Source organism: Microcebus murinus, chromosome 26, assembly GCF_040939455.1.
Source record: "Microcebus murinus isolate Inina chromosome 26, M.murinus_Inina_mat1.0, whole genome shotgun sequence".
Taxonomy (NCBI): Eukaryota; Metazoa; Chordata; class Mammalia; order Primates; family Cheirogaleidae; genus Microcebus; species Microcebus murinus.
The window spans coordinates 18,517,658-18,535,192 of NC_134129.1; the positions used below are offsets into that span (position 1 = coordinate 18,517,658).

The 17,535-nt window shown below is 41.6% G+C and overlaps 1 protein-coding gene across 1 annotated transcript in view; it reads right to left on the reverse strand.

Annotated features, from left to right (window-relative positions):
- Window positions 1-10,549, reverse strand: part of GABRB1 (gamma-aminobutyric acid type A receptor subunit beta1) — a 301,917-nt gene extending 291,368 nt beyond the window's left edge. Inside the window, exons 1-3 of the mRNA XM_075997878.1 lie at window positions 10,393-10,549; window positions 10,139-10,230; window positions 9,619-9,686 (exon numbers count right to left, since the gene is read on the reverse strand). Coding sequence (XP_075853993.1) covers window positions 9,619-9,686; window positions 10,139-10,230; window positions 10,393-10,472 — 240 coding nt within the window. The 5' untranslated portion in view covers window positions 10,473-10,549. The remainder of the gene's footprint in view (window positions 1-9,618; window positions 9,687-10,138; window positions 10,231-10,392) is intronic.
- Between the last annotated feature and the right edge of the window lie 6,986 nt (window positions 10,550-17,535).

The window sequence follows — 17,535 nt, forward strand, 5'->3', positions numbered from 1 at the left end:
CTCTTGGTTAGAGAATTGTGTATCATCCTTCTCTTGAAAATAATAAATCACTAGAAAAAAAAAATTCTTTCCATGAGTCATGGTGGGGGGGTTAGAGTAGGCAGGGATCCTGAGCTTTCGACAAATCTATTCCTCTGTCTTCGGGAAGGATGTCTAACAAATTCTCTCATTCAGGTGGATTCACTCCTAAGCAACTTCCCCGATTCATCCATCCAGCAACAAGAACAAGGCATCTGACCTCTAATTTTTTTCCTGCTGTATCTGAAGGGCCTTCACCCATGCTCCTTTTCTTGGTAGACACAGGGAAGGGACAGCTGATTGCTAGCAGCTACCTAAGAGCCCTCTTCTGTGTGGATCTATTAATATTTCTCTAGCCCCTTCCCTGCCTTCTTCCTCTAAACGATACGATCCACGAATAAGGCTTTTGCTCAAATACATTTCCTCTTTCCAGAAGACCATTTCGCGGGGGCACAGGGCCCCTGTTGAATTCTTCTTGAAGGTCACACCCAACGGGCCGCTTTAATGTTTTGCAAAGCTCCTGAGAGTCACTGTTTTAATTTCCTGGCCGGTAGGTAAGCTTCATTTCTCAGGGCATGCGGTCAGCCTCACTTGCACCGTCTGCTGCACCCGGTCTCATCTCATCACCAAATGCACCCTCTACGAGAACTCGCACCGCTTTCATGCAAGTTCCCATGGAAACACAGTGTTCCAGAAGGACTCTGAATCACTTTAAGCACATAGTAGAAGAGGAGAGAGCAGATGCCGTGTGAGTGAGTTTCCCACAGATCTCTTTTGTTTTCTCTCTTACCTATATGGTTTTATAAAAGGCAACCAAAACAGAACACAAAGATCACCGCTCTGGAGGAATCTGAAACGTGTGTTCTAACTCATCAGGGTCCCTTCTAGATAAATAAGCATATTTCCAGGGATCCTTAAAGTTGGCTTTGTTTCATCCTCTTACTTGTCCAGCCCCCTTTGCCCCCCTACCCTACACCGATCCATTTCGGCCACCACCCTCAGTGGACTCCAGGATCTATCTTTACAGAACTTGCCTTATTTGTGAACAGAATTGGAAGATGCACCAGGGAACTAGACCATGGATTCCAATCTCTAACACCCTAACCTAAATGCTTCCACGAGCAGCTTGTAACAGCACACTGTAATTCATTCTCATTCCGAAAACATGTCCCCCTTAGTGAAAGAGATGATGTCCCCTCCCTGGGTACATGTACCACGCCGGCCGATCACTCAGTGTGTGCCACTCAGGGGGCATTCGGGACTCATTTGCTCTCTAGCCCGCCATCATGCAGCCGGTCACCAAATCCCGCTCGTTCACCCCTGCAAGGTGAGTTTCATTTTTTTTTCTCACTTTCCGTTCCTATGGCCCACTGTACACCATCGGGCATTTATCATCTCTCATCTGGACTTTGAAATAGCTTCCGAACACAGTCTTAGCTTTCTCTACTCCACCCCTCCGCAAGCTACAAGAATCCGAAAATGTAAAACAAGAAAGTGTCTGTGCAACCATTTGTCGGGTTTTCTGCATTTCTAGATAAGGATCCATTTCCTCAGCACAAATATCCCGGCTTCATTTCTCTCTCTCTCTCTCTCTCTCTCTCTCTCTCTCTCTGTGTGTGTGTATAGATTCTATTTTTAAAATGAGAGTATAGAGCACATGTATAAGATTTTTTTTAAAGCCAAATATTCAGAGGGGACGTATAATAGTAAGTCTCCCTCTACAGCACATTCCTAGCCTTTGTTATACTTCTAAGATAGGTTAACTGCTACTCATTTATTGCGTATTCTTCCAAAAATCGTCAGCACATATAACAAACAAATTATCTGTTTATAGAGAGACTTCTTTTTACACGGCAAAAACATTCAGTAACCCTGTCATGCACCTTGCTTTAAGCACTCAGTCTGATCTCTTGGCATTCCTCCCTATGTCCTTTAAGAACACATAATAGAAATTACCTGCATTTTCCAGAACATTCCATTCTTTTTTTAAGGCCCACTTGCCTATGTGTATGCCTTTCCTCTTGCTTAGAAAGTTCTTCAGGCCGGGCGCGGTGGCTCACGCCTGTAATCCTAGCACCCTGGGAGGCCGAGGCGGGCGGATTGCTCGAGGTCAAGAGTTTGAAACCAGCCTGAGCAAGAGCGAGACCCCGTCTCTACTATAAATAGAAAGAAATTAATTGGCCAACGAAAAAATATATATAGAGAAAAAATTACCCGGGCATGGTGGTGCATGCCTGTAGTCCCAGCTACTAGGGAGGCTGAGGCAGGAGGATGGCTTGAGCCCAGAAGTTTGAGGTTGCTGTGAGCTAGGCTGACGCCACAGCACTCTAGCCTGGGCAACACAATGAGACTCTGTCTCAAAAAGAAAAAAAAGAAAAAGATAGTTCTTCAGATTTGTATTCCATACACAATGGCTAACCACTATTCCTCTTTAAGACTTATTTAAGGCATCAACCCTTCATCACGCCCTAGAAACTACTTCTCTGTGCTCCCATACAATCCTATATATACATGTCTTTATCATAGCACCTACCACATAGACAGAGGCTATGGATATTTCAGATTCTTCCAGAAAGAAAAAAATATCCACTCCAAGATTACAGGCTTTACATCATGGTTTTTTTTTTTTTCCCTAAAAAATACTATATACTCCACAAAGACAGTTCCCATATCTATTTTATTTGCTGGAGCAGTTGAATGAACCAATGGTCTTGGAAAATCGCCCTTTTATCTTAAATTCACGGTATGACAACAGGTTTTACTGGAAGCGTGAGAGACAGGGGAAGATACCTTCCTTTATTCAGTGGAGGAATGGCGACAAGGACTTTGTGTATTTTTTAAAAGGGGTAAGTGGGCTCACTAAAGCCAAAAAACACATTGTTCACTTTTGTCCTGTGGCCATTCCTTTCTGTAGGTTTTCACCACTGACGTGAGTCAATTGCAAACCACTCCTTCAGCATAGCAGCCAGGTGCTGAGTAATGGATTGCCAAGTGCTACTATTAGCTCCCTTCCCTTTCAATAGGTAGAAGCCAAGGCACTTTATGCAATGCACGATCTGCCGAAAAGAGAAGTGTTCTGGAAAACACGATTCATGACCTCACAATATATGGGGAAAACTATGCACAAACATTTAGCCAACTATACGTATGTACCAACTCATCATCCTTCTATCATTTTCAAGTATGATGGCATCATTTAATCCCCCTTACTGAAGCCCAAGTTAATTGAAAACGTTTAAACCAATCATATTTCTTTTGAAATTTTTGCCTTCCTTGATAATAATGCAAGATTTCACGTGTGTGTGCGTGTTTTGAGGGTGCTGTCAAGTAACTGGGAATCCGCCAAGACAAAAAGCATCAACAATGTAGATATGAAATGATACTCAGTTAAGACAAACACCCTGGCTTTACCCCTCACTCCTCAGTCACCTTCATGGATGGGGTTTAGGCGAGTTGGGCAGATCCTTTGGGATGCCCAGATCTTGAAAAAAATAAGTTTCCTTCTGTTTCACATGAAGTGCGGAAAAATGTATTGGTTTGGTGGTAGAGGAACAACGTTCCCAGTGGGAATATGATGGACAGCACCAGATAGAAACACTTCCAGTTTGGCCTTGGCTTCAGTGTTCAATATAATGTACAGCAGGCATCAGTCAAGTCTCATTTCGAAGACTGTTGATCCAGTGATCTTAGATGCTGTCTTTGTGAATGTATTTCAGGAAGAAAAAGCTAGATGATAAGGCTATGACTAATTAAAACAATGACTCAAGAGGCCCTGGATTGCACATAATCATCACTTCAATGTTTCCAGGAGATTGCCATGGTTTACACCCAGTGGGAACTCAATAGATGTTTGTCGATTGACTCACCTACCAGAAGAATAGGACAGAAGAAGACACAATCTAAACAGGGAATAAGATGGAGAGAAAGATCTTTTTTTTTTTTTTTATTTTGACAGAGCCTAAAAATCTTTAAAAGTTTAAGTTTTCAGTATAGAGTATTTGAAATGGAAAGGGGTTTAGCAATCATGTAATTTACCTTCATTTTACAGAGGAGAAACCTGAGGCTTAGAGAAGTCAAATTACTCAAGATTCAAAAGCTAAATACTGAGAATATTTTATTTTTTACTACTCCGGCAGGTAAGAGCCAGACCCTGGAAAGAGGTCTGCCTGGTTTTCAAATCTTGGCTCTGCCGTTCACCAACTCTATAGTTTCAGAGTAAGTTATTTAACCTCTCAACCTCAGTTTCTCCCTCTCCCAGCCTCAGTTCTTCCATCTGTAATGGGGGGGAAAGAAGTGCACAGCCTTAAGGATTAAATAAGCTATTAATGTAAAGCACTGGATAACCATACTCCACGCACGGAAAATGTTTAATAAATGTTACTATCTATTTTCATTGTATTACACCACTTGAATACCCAGTCTGGTCCTGTAATCCTAAGATCACAGGCTTTCAAATGTAAACTCAAAGTTTTAAAAATCTAGAGAGGCTTGCTTTAGTGTGGCTTAGGGCATAAAAATATCTTTCTGTTATCTCCAGACAAGCAAAGGGAAGATTTTTTTTTTTTTTTTTCCTTTCTCAGCCTCATTCAGATGGCATAACATTGTAACCCAGCACCTAAAAGAAAGACCTGGGTGATTACTCACGTAAGGGAAAAGCGTATTCATGTCTTTATTTAACTGCTGGTATCTGTTCCTGCCTTTAAATGGCACTGACCTATTTGCTCTGTTTGCAGAGGAAATTCTATCATAACCTCCGAGAATTCACTGACAGCAGCGAGAGTATGTTTAGGCTATTTTGCAAAGCTATTGCCAGCTCCTCGGTTGGGGGGAAACTGCAACATTCTCTTTTCTGAAGAAGAAAAGTCATAGGTGTTCTATAAAGCAACAGGATGGTATTGTTGAGTTGGCTGCGCTCGGTAACATTTTCATAGCCATCATTTAGGACTGGCTGATTCGTGGGCAGTGACACAGTTGGGGAGACTGACTGCTGGTTTAGGTTAAGCCCCATCTTCCAGGCCCTTCTTGCCTTCGTCCTGTTGCTCGTCACCAATTATCGAACCGATCTTCCGTTAGAGCACAGCCACCTCTGCTCAACAAGCTGGAAATGAACTCGAAACTTAATTTGGAATCAAGTTTCCAGACAATACCATTATTTGGAAGAATGCCATTCCTAGAGAAACTTCAGAGGAAAAAAAAAATACTCATTTCTTAAGGAAACTAGATCTTAGAATAATATACTGTAAGCTCGATACTCAAAGGGCTGTCTACACACCAGCCGTCAGCATTGCCGGGGAGGGAAACAGAGTGCCAGGCCCCCAGCCCGCACCTGTGACTTGGAATTTGCATTTTTTAACACGATCCCAGAGTGACTCGGGTACACGTTGAAGGTTGGGGAGCACTGACTTAGAGAAATGGCTGTGGGGAGCAGGATTCTAACACGTCATCACTGTGTTGAGTGACCACAGTGACGGAAATCAGGCAATAACTGGAGTGGGTGCCAGAAACTTCCAGGATCGAATACTAACCCTTTGCACTCGGATGTCGAGATGTCAAGGGTGACTCGACACGGTTAGCAAAAATCACAGAGATTAAAATTACTCTTTGAATGTATCAATAATTTGAAACATAAAAAAACAAAAATCCAAATAAATAAGTTTGTATGGAAAGAAACTACAGTTTTTTTTTTTTTTATTCTACTGCCGCACTTTGTAAAACCTGGGGTATTTAAAAAAAAATTAAATCCCGAGTAGAATAAAGGAATCGAGAAAGAAAGCAAGCGAGCGCAAAGGGTTAAAAATAACAATGGTGGAATTTAAGTGGACATTTGGTAGATTAAATTCGTTTTTCTTGGAGCATTTATGTGTAAGATAGGCCCATTTTAGTTTTTGTCATCCTTGCTGTTAACTGTGATGCCCATAAGAGCATCCGCCGTTGGCACCGTGCGTACAATAAGGAAGGAAAGAAACAAACGCATGGCCGTCTTCCTGTACTGGGAATGGCTTGGCATGAGCTCACGCTTAGTGTCAGGACTCAGGGCATGTAAAGACCTCTAGGGTTGGTCACTGGGACCATTGTGTCTTGACATCAGGGACAGGAAGCTGTGTGGTTGGAACTCCCCCTCGATGATCAGGATCCAATGCCTCTTGAATCAGAAGGAAAAGCTAGTCGTTGGAATTGGAAGTGCAAGAGTTCAACTAGTTGTCTTCAGGTAGTTAGTGTCGTGTCTTCCCAAACTGCTGCTCGCACAGAACTGGCCCACGACTGTATGGGTTTTACGGGTTTATAGTAGCAGATGTTAGTGGTCACTTTGACGGCAATTTCTAGGAGCTTTTGTCTCTCTTGTTTCCTCCAACTGCCTCCTGTTCATCTTTAGTCAGTCTTGTGTGTGTGCGTGTGTGTGCGCGTGTGTGTGTGTGTGTGTGTGTGTGTGGCTTGGTAGAAACTGATAAAAGAGAAGGCTTGAAGGGTTTAATATACAAGAAATCGAAATCATGGTTGTTTTCTAAGATGACAGTTTAGAAAACAACTGTATGTTGTTGTTATCACATGCACCCTGTATCCCACAATGCCAAAAGAAAAACTCATTCCTAATGTAATCAATAATATTCCTTCCTGAAAAGAAAGGTCTTGCTCTCAAGTATTTATTTTTTCTGCAACAGAATTATTCTTCAGAGTTTTTTTGCATTTGCTGCTCAGAACCAGTGATTCTTGATTGTAGAGATTCTTGAATATGAATTCTTTTTCTGTCTTAATCTGGGAAAAATGTTTTATATCCTGGAGGTCATGAATTAGAAAATACTCCTGATGTGATGTTAGTCTTTAAAACATACAAATGTTATAAACCGATCTGTATTTTACTTAGAAAAGCAAAGAAAAAAAAATAGAATCTATTTTTCAAATCCATTGTGATAACGCACAATTATTGTGTCATTTTTCCCAGCCATGGAACGGGTAATACTGTCAATGAATATAAATGTAAACATGAGCAATATTTTAGTAATGGATTTAACTTGCATTTCTTAAAAGCTAGTTTTATTATATTAATGTCCATTCTTATTTTTTGTTAGTTTTGATGAAAATTTCCTATTATATAATCTCAAAAGTTACTACCTATCAGGGTACTGAAACATGCTTAACATGAAAAGCGATGAGTCCTATTTACAGTGCACTTTCAATCCTACTTATATTATCTAAAAAATCAAAGCATATTATAGACAATTATCTTATGAACGGGTAACCATCCAGGTAGTGTTTTTATACAGAGCCCTCAATTCTAAAAATATTCCTCTTTATTTCCATTTTTCTTGGCGTTATTTCCAAATCTTTTCATTTTAATGCTTTGTCATAGACGAGAGAAGATAAAACAAGCGTCGAGTCCTGTTGGTACCTCTCATTAAAAAGGAGAAACAAAAGAGAATAAGTGAATCAAGGTTTATTATATTTCAACTTTCAGTGGTTTGTTTATATTTTCCCATCATGTCTCTAACACCAGTGCGGAAATGTAATAGGTATTTTAGTAGAATATATTTTTCAAAGGTTTATCAGTTGAGTGAATATGTTTTAAAAATCAAGTGTATAAACAGGCTGTATTATTCAATGTTCAGGAAGAAATATCTAGCGGTGTTGCAATTAAAGTCAATCCCTTTTGCAAGCTTATGTATAAATTCAATTGAACAACTGACTCTACAGAGCTTTTTGTTGTGGTGGTTGTTTTGATTAAAAGCAGCTTCCTTATTAAATTGGGTTTAAAGAAAAGCTGAAAAAGTGTATGCCAATATAACCAAGAGAATTATATCTTCTTAAAAATTCTGAAATGCATAGTTCTCTATACACCAAGGTAGACAACTGGCAAAGCCACTGTTTACCTTCTGAACTTTCTGAATCTTCTCTTATTTTATAAACTATCTATGTGAATGCTTACAAGGTATAAAAATAAATTATTGAAAAGGAAAATATTAACATCATTTATTTACATGATAACAACTTGTTAAACTAATTGCTTGTCTAATTTGACCTGTGGTATTTGCATGAATTGAGCACAATTCGTATAGGCACACATATACAAATGTGTGTAAATAGTGTGTTTTTGGTTGCTTTGTGGTATTAGCATGTATGTAAACAGATCATCATGTCAGTCAGTTAAAAAAAAAATCTTTGTCAAGTCAGAAAACAAGCATTGTGCATTGTTTTAAAAATTGGGTTTCTTTTTCCAGTACAACAATCCGACAGGTTTTAAAGCAGTGTTTTAAAGAAGCTACTTAAAGCAGGGGGAGTTACAACTAAAAAATACAGAAATTTGACAGTCATATCTTTTTTATCCAATCCTATTCAATATGCTATAGATATATATTTATTTCTTCCCTGATATAACCTAAAAAAAAAAAGAGAGAGAGAGAAAAGAAAAATTCTTAAACCATAGCATATTGAAATAAAAAGGACACACTAAGAATGAGATGAGACAATTCAATAGCCTTTTATAGCTATAGAATGATAAAATCTCAAAAGGTTATATACTCTTTAAATTTTTCAGGATGTCTAAATTTCTGCTGCCGTACTATTTCTTTTCCCAAGGGGGATAAAAATGGCATTTTGCTCGCCTGCATCTAGCTGGGTGGCTGATTCCAGCAAAGCAACAGGCATTTCTCCCAGCCTTGCAAGAAGCAACAGTTAGAAACTCTGACAACTAGGAAACTGCCACGCACGGTGGGTGGGGAACAGCCAACAGGGAAAAGCGGCAGGTAGGATTTCAATCCGTTTTGCAACCGCTTCAAAAGAGATGAGGGAGACACACAAAAAAAAGAAAGAAATAAAACAAGAAATAAAAGAATGTTGACCCCTGTGAAATGAAAAGACTGTGCTATTGCTATCGCCCCCTTTCCCTTCCACCGCCCCTTAAATCATCAGGCTTTTTTTTTTTTAAAGCATGCTAAGGGTTTCTGGAGTAAATCGAGGCAATATACAGCTCGACCCGTTTTGCTTTAAAATTGCAGGTTTTGAAAGGTGCAGCAAGACAGAATCACGAGCAACACCCACCGGCCCTATCAGCAAGGCCTGGACTGTCGTCGTCAGCCTGTCACCCGTGCCACGCACACGGGGTGCCCGGACCCGACGGAAGGCAGGGGCGCCCCGACAGACCCCCCGGACCGACCGAGTGCCCGAGTGCCGGGCGGCAGGGCCCCCGCGCCGTCCACACCCGCGGGGAGCGGCGGGGCGCACCGCCCGGCCACCCGTCCCGGACGCCCGCGCCGCCGGCAGAGGGTGCCCTGCGCGCCTGCACGCGGGGAACCCCGGCCGAAGTGACGCCCAGACTCCGCCCCGGCGCGACAGTCCCCGTCCTTGCCCAAAACCACGCGGGGCGGCGGGTGCGCACGTTCCGGCCCGCGCGCGCGCGGAAAGCGCAGCCCGGGGGGCGCCCGCGAGTGTGCGCCGGGGTGCGGGGCGCGCGCCGGGCGGGGACCCGGGTTCGAGGGGGGACCCCGGAGGGGGGTGGGACGGGGTGACCGCCGCCGCCGAGACGCAGAGGGCGCGGGGTGGGGAGGGAGCCCGCCGTCCCTTTCCCAGCTGCGCAGGCCGGGCCCGGGCGCGGCGGGAGCCACTCACCATGTTCACTTCGGAGACCATGTCTATGCTGGCCACATCGATCCGCATGCCGACGTCCACGGGGGGCCCTGCCGGGGGGAGGTGGGACCACACTGAGGACATGCTCTCCGGGTGGCGGCGGGCCGGGGCGGGCGGGGCTGCCCAGCCCGGCCGCCCGGCGCACTGGGTGGGTAGGGGGCTCCCCGCTCCCCGCGCCCCTGCAGGGGTTCAGCCCGGGCGCACGGGCAGGTGCGGGCACACGCGTGACGCGGTGACTGTGCAGAGGGTGTGTCGGGCCGGGGAAGGTCGGCTCAGCCTGGGGGTGCAGCCCCGCGCCACTGGGGGGTCCCTGCGCGCGCGCGCGCGCGTGTGTGCGCGCATGTGTGTGTGTGTTTCCAGGGCGCAGTGCGCGCTTAGAGCATGACATGCCTTTTTTTTCTTTCTTTTTTTTTTTTTTTTTTTTGGCATTGACCGTTGACAGCAGCCGAGGAGGGCCGGGGACGGGTTACAGGTTGAGCCAAGGGGAAGCGCTGGTCGTTACCTCCGAAGTCCGGCCGCAGGCGGATGTCGTACCCCTTGAGCAGCCGGTCCACCGTCTCTTTCACGTAGGACATGTTGCTGGGCTCGTTGGCGCTGCGGGGAGAGGCGGGAGCCGCGTTCAGAAGCGGCGCGCACTGCGGGCAGACATGCAGGGACACCGGCACACCTACCCCCCCACCCCACCCCCGGGACCAGGCATGCAAAAAAAGGGAAAAAGAGAGAGACACACACACGGAGCAGCAGCGGCGCACCTACCTGTGCGCGCAGCAGGCCATGGCGACCACCACAGGGAAAGACAGGAGCCCCAGACTCTCCCGGTGTTGTCCTGCCCACATCCCTAACTCGGGTGCAAGAATTGTCTTTTTCGGCGAAGATTCAAGGAATGCAACTTAGTCGGCGGCTGGGCAGTGGTTTTCCCCCCCACCCTCCCGAATGGGCCTGCGCATGCGCGGGAGGGTGCTCGCTGCCAAAAGACACCTTGTGCCTTGCAAACAGGATTCCTAGTGGAACAGGCAACAGATTTCAGTCCCTGCAAAGTTCCGATGCGGGCTGCCCCGCAGTCCTGTGCGCGCTCAGAGGCCAACGGGGGACCCCCCCACACACACACACACACTGCAGGGCTTCCTACGTGCATGTGCATATAAAGAGTTTCCTTCGTGCAGGAGGGGGGGGCTGCGAGGTGCATTTTCTTTCTGCACTCAACCTGATTTTTTTTTTTTTTTCCCCCAGCTGGGGTTTCAGCGATCTGGCCGAGGCTGCCTGTGATTGGCATCTTGCGTTGACAGTCACGCAGGTCCAAGCGCAGGGTGTCGGGAGGCGGGGGCTGTGGTCTGGCCACTTGGGGGAGGGGCCCGCTGGGGGGCAGGGAGGAACAGGGAGGGGCAGAGGAAACCCGGGAGGGATCTGGGGCCCCCCAAAGCGAGGTGCCCTTGGGAGAAGTCCTGGGACCCCCGGGTCGGTGTAGGCCTGTGGGAGGAGGGGCAGGCAGGGGAGGGGCGGGGCGGGCCAACTTTTCTTCTCCCTCACTCTCCTCTCCTCCCCCTGTCGCCTCTGTGGCATAGAGCTGGGAGGTGAGCAGGTGGCAGCTGTGGGCGGGCAGTCCCTTTCCTAGGACCATCCGCCGCAAGCCCCACTTTTCCTGTAGTTTCTAGTAAAAAAAAAAAAAAATCTTTTTCTTAGGTTCTAGTAAGCAAAACCTCTCTCTTAAACTGTCAGGATGTTAGCTGGTGTTAGTTACCCCGATCAGGACTCCCTGAATTAACCCAGAGAGTCTTTCTTACCTCTCTGTTAGCCAATGGGGTTTGGGATTATGAAGGAGCAAGCATTGCTTGGATTAAATTAAATCGAGCAAATGCAATCCACAAATCACGTGTTTAGGCAGGAGGGCCTGGGCTAGGCATTATTTGTTCATTTGTTAGACAGCACATATTATTAAGTCTAGGGGGTAGGCAGTCTGGGACGTAGAGCTGACTTAAAAAGAGGGTTCCTGATCTAGAGAGAGTCACAGACTAACGGGAGGGACAGACACGAATATAAGTCAATTGAAAGCACCTGTAGCTAGTCTATATAGAGACAGAAGGGCTGCTGATTCGACCAGAGAGAAGTAGACATGGTTTGCAGAAGAGGAGAAACTTGGAGGAGAAAGCCTCTTGACAGAGCAAGGAGGAAGGGGCCCAACAGAAGGAGGGACAGCAGTTGCCAAATCCTAGGGATTTGAGAAAACATCATCTTGTTTGACAACTGAACACAGAAATGGCTGGTCAGGTTACAAAGAGAGTGAGGGACGGGAGGCGAGGAGGGTGTGAAGGGAAGTTGAGGTCACACTATAAAAACACTTATATACTCTGCACTCAGGCTTCTGGAAATCACTGGAAGTTCTAAGTAGGGATGGACAAGGTCAGATGCAGGTTTCCACACAGAACACTGTGGCAGAATAATCATGATAAGAACAGTGAACATGTATCACCTGCTCATTACACGGCAGTTATTGTGCATGTGATGTAGATCGTCCCATGTAAACCTCATGACAACCCAAAGGTGGTAAATATTATTATTATTTTCATTTTATATATGAGGATACTAAGACTCCAATAGGGTGATGTAATTAGTTGAGTATCAAACAGCTAATAAGTGGTGGAGTCTGCACTTCAACCAAGAGTCTACAGACCTAATTTTGCTCATCCATGGCGTGAGGTAGGGACCCCAAGGGAAATAACCAGATAGGGCAAACAGCAGAAAGGAAAAAGTTTATTAAAACACTCCAGGCAAAAGGAACTCAATTCAGGTAGTGTCTAGCATGGAGAGTGTGTAGCTAGCAATGGGCTAGCTCAAGCTTTTTCAGAAATATAATGGAGAAACCTAATCATTGAAAAGATCAAGATTGGGGGAGTTTTGGACGGTATCTACAAATCATGCAACCATTTACACACGCGTAGAGCTTGACATTCTGCAGAGAAGTTAGTTGTATTTTCTCATTTGAGACTCACAGCCACCTTAAACACTGGGGCCTTTTTTCTGGGGGAAAAAATGCTGTTAATTGACTTCCTTAGTTTTCTTAAAAGGTTGTCAACTCTACCTTTTTTATTTCATATAGGTAAAAGAGAAGATTCACTAATATTTAAGTTTCAGGTCCTTGCTGAAGCATAGAACTCTTTCTATGCTGATCAACTCTATGCAAAAGTCGCTCTGTGGAAAATAAGGTGCATGTAGGTTTGGTTCATTCATTTGCTCATTCATTTATTCCTCAGATATTTATTTGAACGTTTGCTAGGTCCCAGACATGCTGCCAAGAGCTGGCGACACAACAATGAAAAAGACAACATACACAGTCCCTTTCCACATGGAATTTGTCAATCAATACATCTATTGGAGGTTGCAACCTGCCAGCCTTTCCAGTCAAATCCAATTAATAAAAGAAGCATTTGATTTAGTGTTCACCAAGTATTGAGTTTGTTTAATTTACTTAGCTTTTATTGGAATATATGTTTTGTTTCCAAGTTGGTCATAAACCCATATAATTCTTTTTGAATAACAACCAGGATTTTAGTTAGCATGGTCTGCTGAGGAGCCTAGATTTTATTCTTGAATTAAGAAGGACTATCTGTGACTCCATAGACTTAAGTGCTGTTTTGAGCATGAGCTAGCCAGATCAATTCCACTGAATTTTGCTTTAAAATTATGCCTATGCTGTATCACTCAGTATCTTATGTTTGAGGACATGTGTCAGAAAAATTTTCCCTGGATTTAGCACTCTGAAAATTATCTTACTACCTGAATGGCTTATATCTTGTGGGCAATGAGAACCTCAAAATGCATTGATTTCTCCATTTCCGTTGGCCATTGAGGATGTTAGAATCATATATACAACTTAGTTTTTTTAGCCATTACGTGAGATGTTAGTGACCTGCATTTTGGTCTATTACATTTCTTCCTGATACCTTAGAATTCTGAATTTAATTTTACTTTGTCACACTTTACTAATCTAAAAACAGATATATTACACTGAATATATACAGTTTGTAAGCTGTCTTGAATCATTTTGGAACTAAGTAGGAAAGAAAGAAATTCAAAATTATAAAAATAAATAATTTAGAAAATGTAAAATCACCAGATACAGATGCATTATGGGATTTTTAAATTTTTTTTTATTTTTAATTATTATGGGTACATAATAGTTATGTATCTTTATAGGGTATATGTGATGTTTTGATACAGGCATACAATGTGAGCTGATCAAATCAGGGTAATTGGAATATACATCACCTCAGTCATCTAACATTTCTTTGTGTTAGGAACATTCCAATTCCACTCTTTTAATTATTTTAAAGTATACTCTAACTCATTGTTGATTATAGACACGTTGTCGTGCTATCAAATATTATTCATTCTATCTATCTATATTTTTGCACTCATTAACCATCACTACTTTGTTCCCCCCTCCCTGATAGCATTCCCAGCCTCTGGTTACCCCTCACTCTACTTTCTGTCTCCGTGATACCAGTTGTTTTTTAATATTTAGGTCCCACATATGATTGAGAACATGTGAGATTTGTCTATCTGTGCTTGGCTTATTTCACTCAACATAATGTGCTCCAATTCCATCCATGTTGTTCCAAACGGCAGGACTTCATTCTTTTTTGTGTGTGTGGCTATATACTATTCCATTGTGTGTATGTACCACCATTTCTTTATCTATTCTTCTGTTGATGGACACTTAGGTAGTAGGTTCCATACCTTGGTTTATTGTGAATAATGCCGCAATAAATATGGTGGTACAGATATCATTTTTATATACTGAATTCCCCATCCTTTGGGTATATACCCGAGAGTGGGATTGCTGGGTCTTATGGTAGTTTTATTTTCAGCTTTTTGAGTAACCTCCATACTGTTCTCCATAGTGGTTGCACTGATTTTCATTCCCACCAACAGCATACAAGGTTTCCCCTTTCTCTGCATAATTGGATTATTTGATTTTTTTTCTTACCAAGTTATTGGAGCTTCTTATACATTCTAGTTATTAATCCCTTGTCAGACAGGCAGTTTTCAAATATTCTCTCCCATTATGTGGGTTGTTTCTTCATTTTATTATTTCCTTTGCTGTGAAGAAACTTTTTAGCTTGGTGTGATCCTACTTGTCCAGTTTTGCTTTGGTTACTTGTGCTTTGGTGGTATTACTCAAGAAGTCCTTGCCCAGACCAATATCCGGAAGCATTTCCCCAAGGTAGTTTCATAGTTTCAGGTCTTAGATTTAAGTCTTTAATCCATTTTGATTTGATTTTTGTATATGGCAAGAGATAAGGGTCCAGTTTCATTCTTTTGCATATGGATATCCAGTTTTCCCAGCACCATTTATTGAAGAGACTGTCCTTTCCCCACTGTATGTTCTTAGCACCTTTATCGAAGATAAGTTCACTATAGATGTGTGGATTTATTTCTGGGTTCTCTATTCTGTTCCATTGGTTTGTGTGTCTGTTTTTATGCCAATACTATTCTGTTTGAGTTACTATGACTCTGTATTTAAATTTGAAGTCAGGTAATATGATTTCTCCAGTTTTGTTCTTTTTGCTCAGGATGGCTTTGGCTATTCTGGGTCCTTTGTGGTTCCATATAAATTTTATATGGATTTTTTTTTTCTATTTCTGTGAATAATGTTATTGGTATTTTGATGGGGATTGCATTGAATCTGTAGATTGCTTTGGGTAGTATGGACATTTTAACAATACTGATTCTTCCAATTCATGAGGATGGAATATCTTTCCTTTTCTTTGTGTCTTCTTCAACTTCTTTCAACAATATATTATAGTTTTCATGACAGAGATCTTTCCCTTCTTTGGTTAAATTTATTCCTAGGTATTTTATCTTATTTCTAGCTATTGTAAATGGGATAACTTTCTTGGTTTCTTTTTCAGATTGTTTCCTGATGACATATAGAAATGCTACTGAATTTTTTATGTTGATTTTTTTTTATGGTTTTATAAAGACAACACTTTCTTCTTCTCTACAGTTGTTTGTTTCTTCCCTACACTAATTCTCTCAACTAAAACATTTCCTCCTTTAAGGCTCAATTCAATTTCCACTTTTGGCGTTTTTTTTTGTTGTTGTTTTGTTTTGTTTTTTCTTGTAAAGCTACACCTTGAAAGCCAATGGTAATTCCTACTCCTATTATCTTCTGTTAATAAGTCTTAGGGAGGAAAAGTGAGGATCCTAAAAATTAGCATCTAACCAAGGTGGAAGTGTCTCAGAGTCAACTTCACACATATTCTTAGTATTCCCATACATAGCAGTGATCAACAGGAAAATATAATGTGAAAAAATACTCCATTACAATAATAGCAAAACCTCTAATGCAGTTAGATATAAATGAAAAAAAAAGATGCAAAAGCTTTTATAGAGGATTTATGTAACATTATTGAAGGACACAAAAAAGACCTAGATAAATAGAAAATGAACCATGTGGGTGACTAGAAAGACTCAGTATTGTAAAGATGTCAATTTTACCTAAAGTAAGAAATATAATCAATTTGAATCAAAATTCCTATATTTTAAATGGAAAGTAAGAAACCAATTTTAAAATTCAAAAGCAAGCATGAGGATTTAAAAAATCCAAGAAAATTTGAAGAAAGGAAAAAAGAGAAAGGATATGGGGGCATTTGCCTTTGAGATATCAAGTCTTATTATTTAGCTACATAGAAATTAAATCAGTTTGTGTTTGGTTTGAAATTCACGTAATGATAGGAAAAAAAACAGTGCAACCAAATAAAGAACACAGAAATAGTCCTCTATTTTAGGAAAAGTGAAAAAAAAGATAAGCTATTCAATAAATGCTGTGAGACAACTTATTATCCCTAAGGGAAAAGAAAGTAGATCTTTACATCATTACACACACAGAAATGTATTACAAGTAGATGCATCATTTAAATTAGAAAACAAAACTTTAGAAAACTGCATCGCAGTTTATGATTTTGATGTAGGGAAAGATTTAAAGACGAACAAAATTATGAGAAAGGTTAATAGAGATAAGCACATTAACATGTAACCTTTAAATCAAAAGATTCTACTGATATAGTGAAAAGTCATTAGACATAGAAAGAATAGTTTTTTCAACAGATTTAACCACCAAAGGATTCCTATAGAGAAGTTATCCAAAATAAATAAATAAGAAAAGCAAAGGACCGATTTACAAATTAAAGCAATGATACACCATTTCTAACTCACCAAATGTGCAAAATTTAAGAGTTCCAAATATTGGTTACAAAGTCTTGTAGACTTTCAGTAGACATATGAATTAATCTAAACACCTTGCATAGCACTTTAGGCATATCTGGCAAAGTCACAAATACACATGCTCTTTGGACCAGAATTTGTACCACTAAGAATATGCCCTAGTGATACATTCATGTAGTCTTAAGAACGTTCACTGCAGTCTTGTTTTTAATAGTGCAAAGGCAGCAACAACTTAAATCTTTATCCATTGGGAATAAACAGATAAATATGAATGTAACCACACAATGAAATACAGCAGTCAAAATATAGAAACATCTGCATGCTTTTACCCAGATAAATTCCCAAAAATCAAACATTAAGCAAAAACAAAAATGAAACAAAAAGAGCTAGTTGTGGAATGATACAATGAGCATGATAACATTAAGTAAATTTTTAAAACATTTAACTGCAAAACCCAGAATACATATTATACACATATACAGGTATGTAAGTGTATGTGTGTATTTATTTTGTGTGTGTGTGTGTGTATAATAAAAATAGAGAACTAAATTAGGAAGGATACTAAATTTTACACTTTAATTGAATCTATAATATTTTATTTAAAAAAACTCAAGCAAATTAGGCAAAACATGATATATGAGTGTACATTATCCTACTCTACATATATTTCTAGGT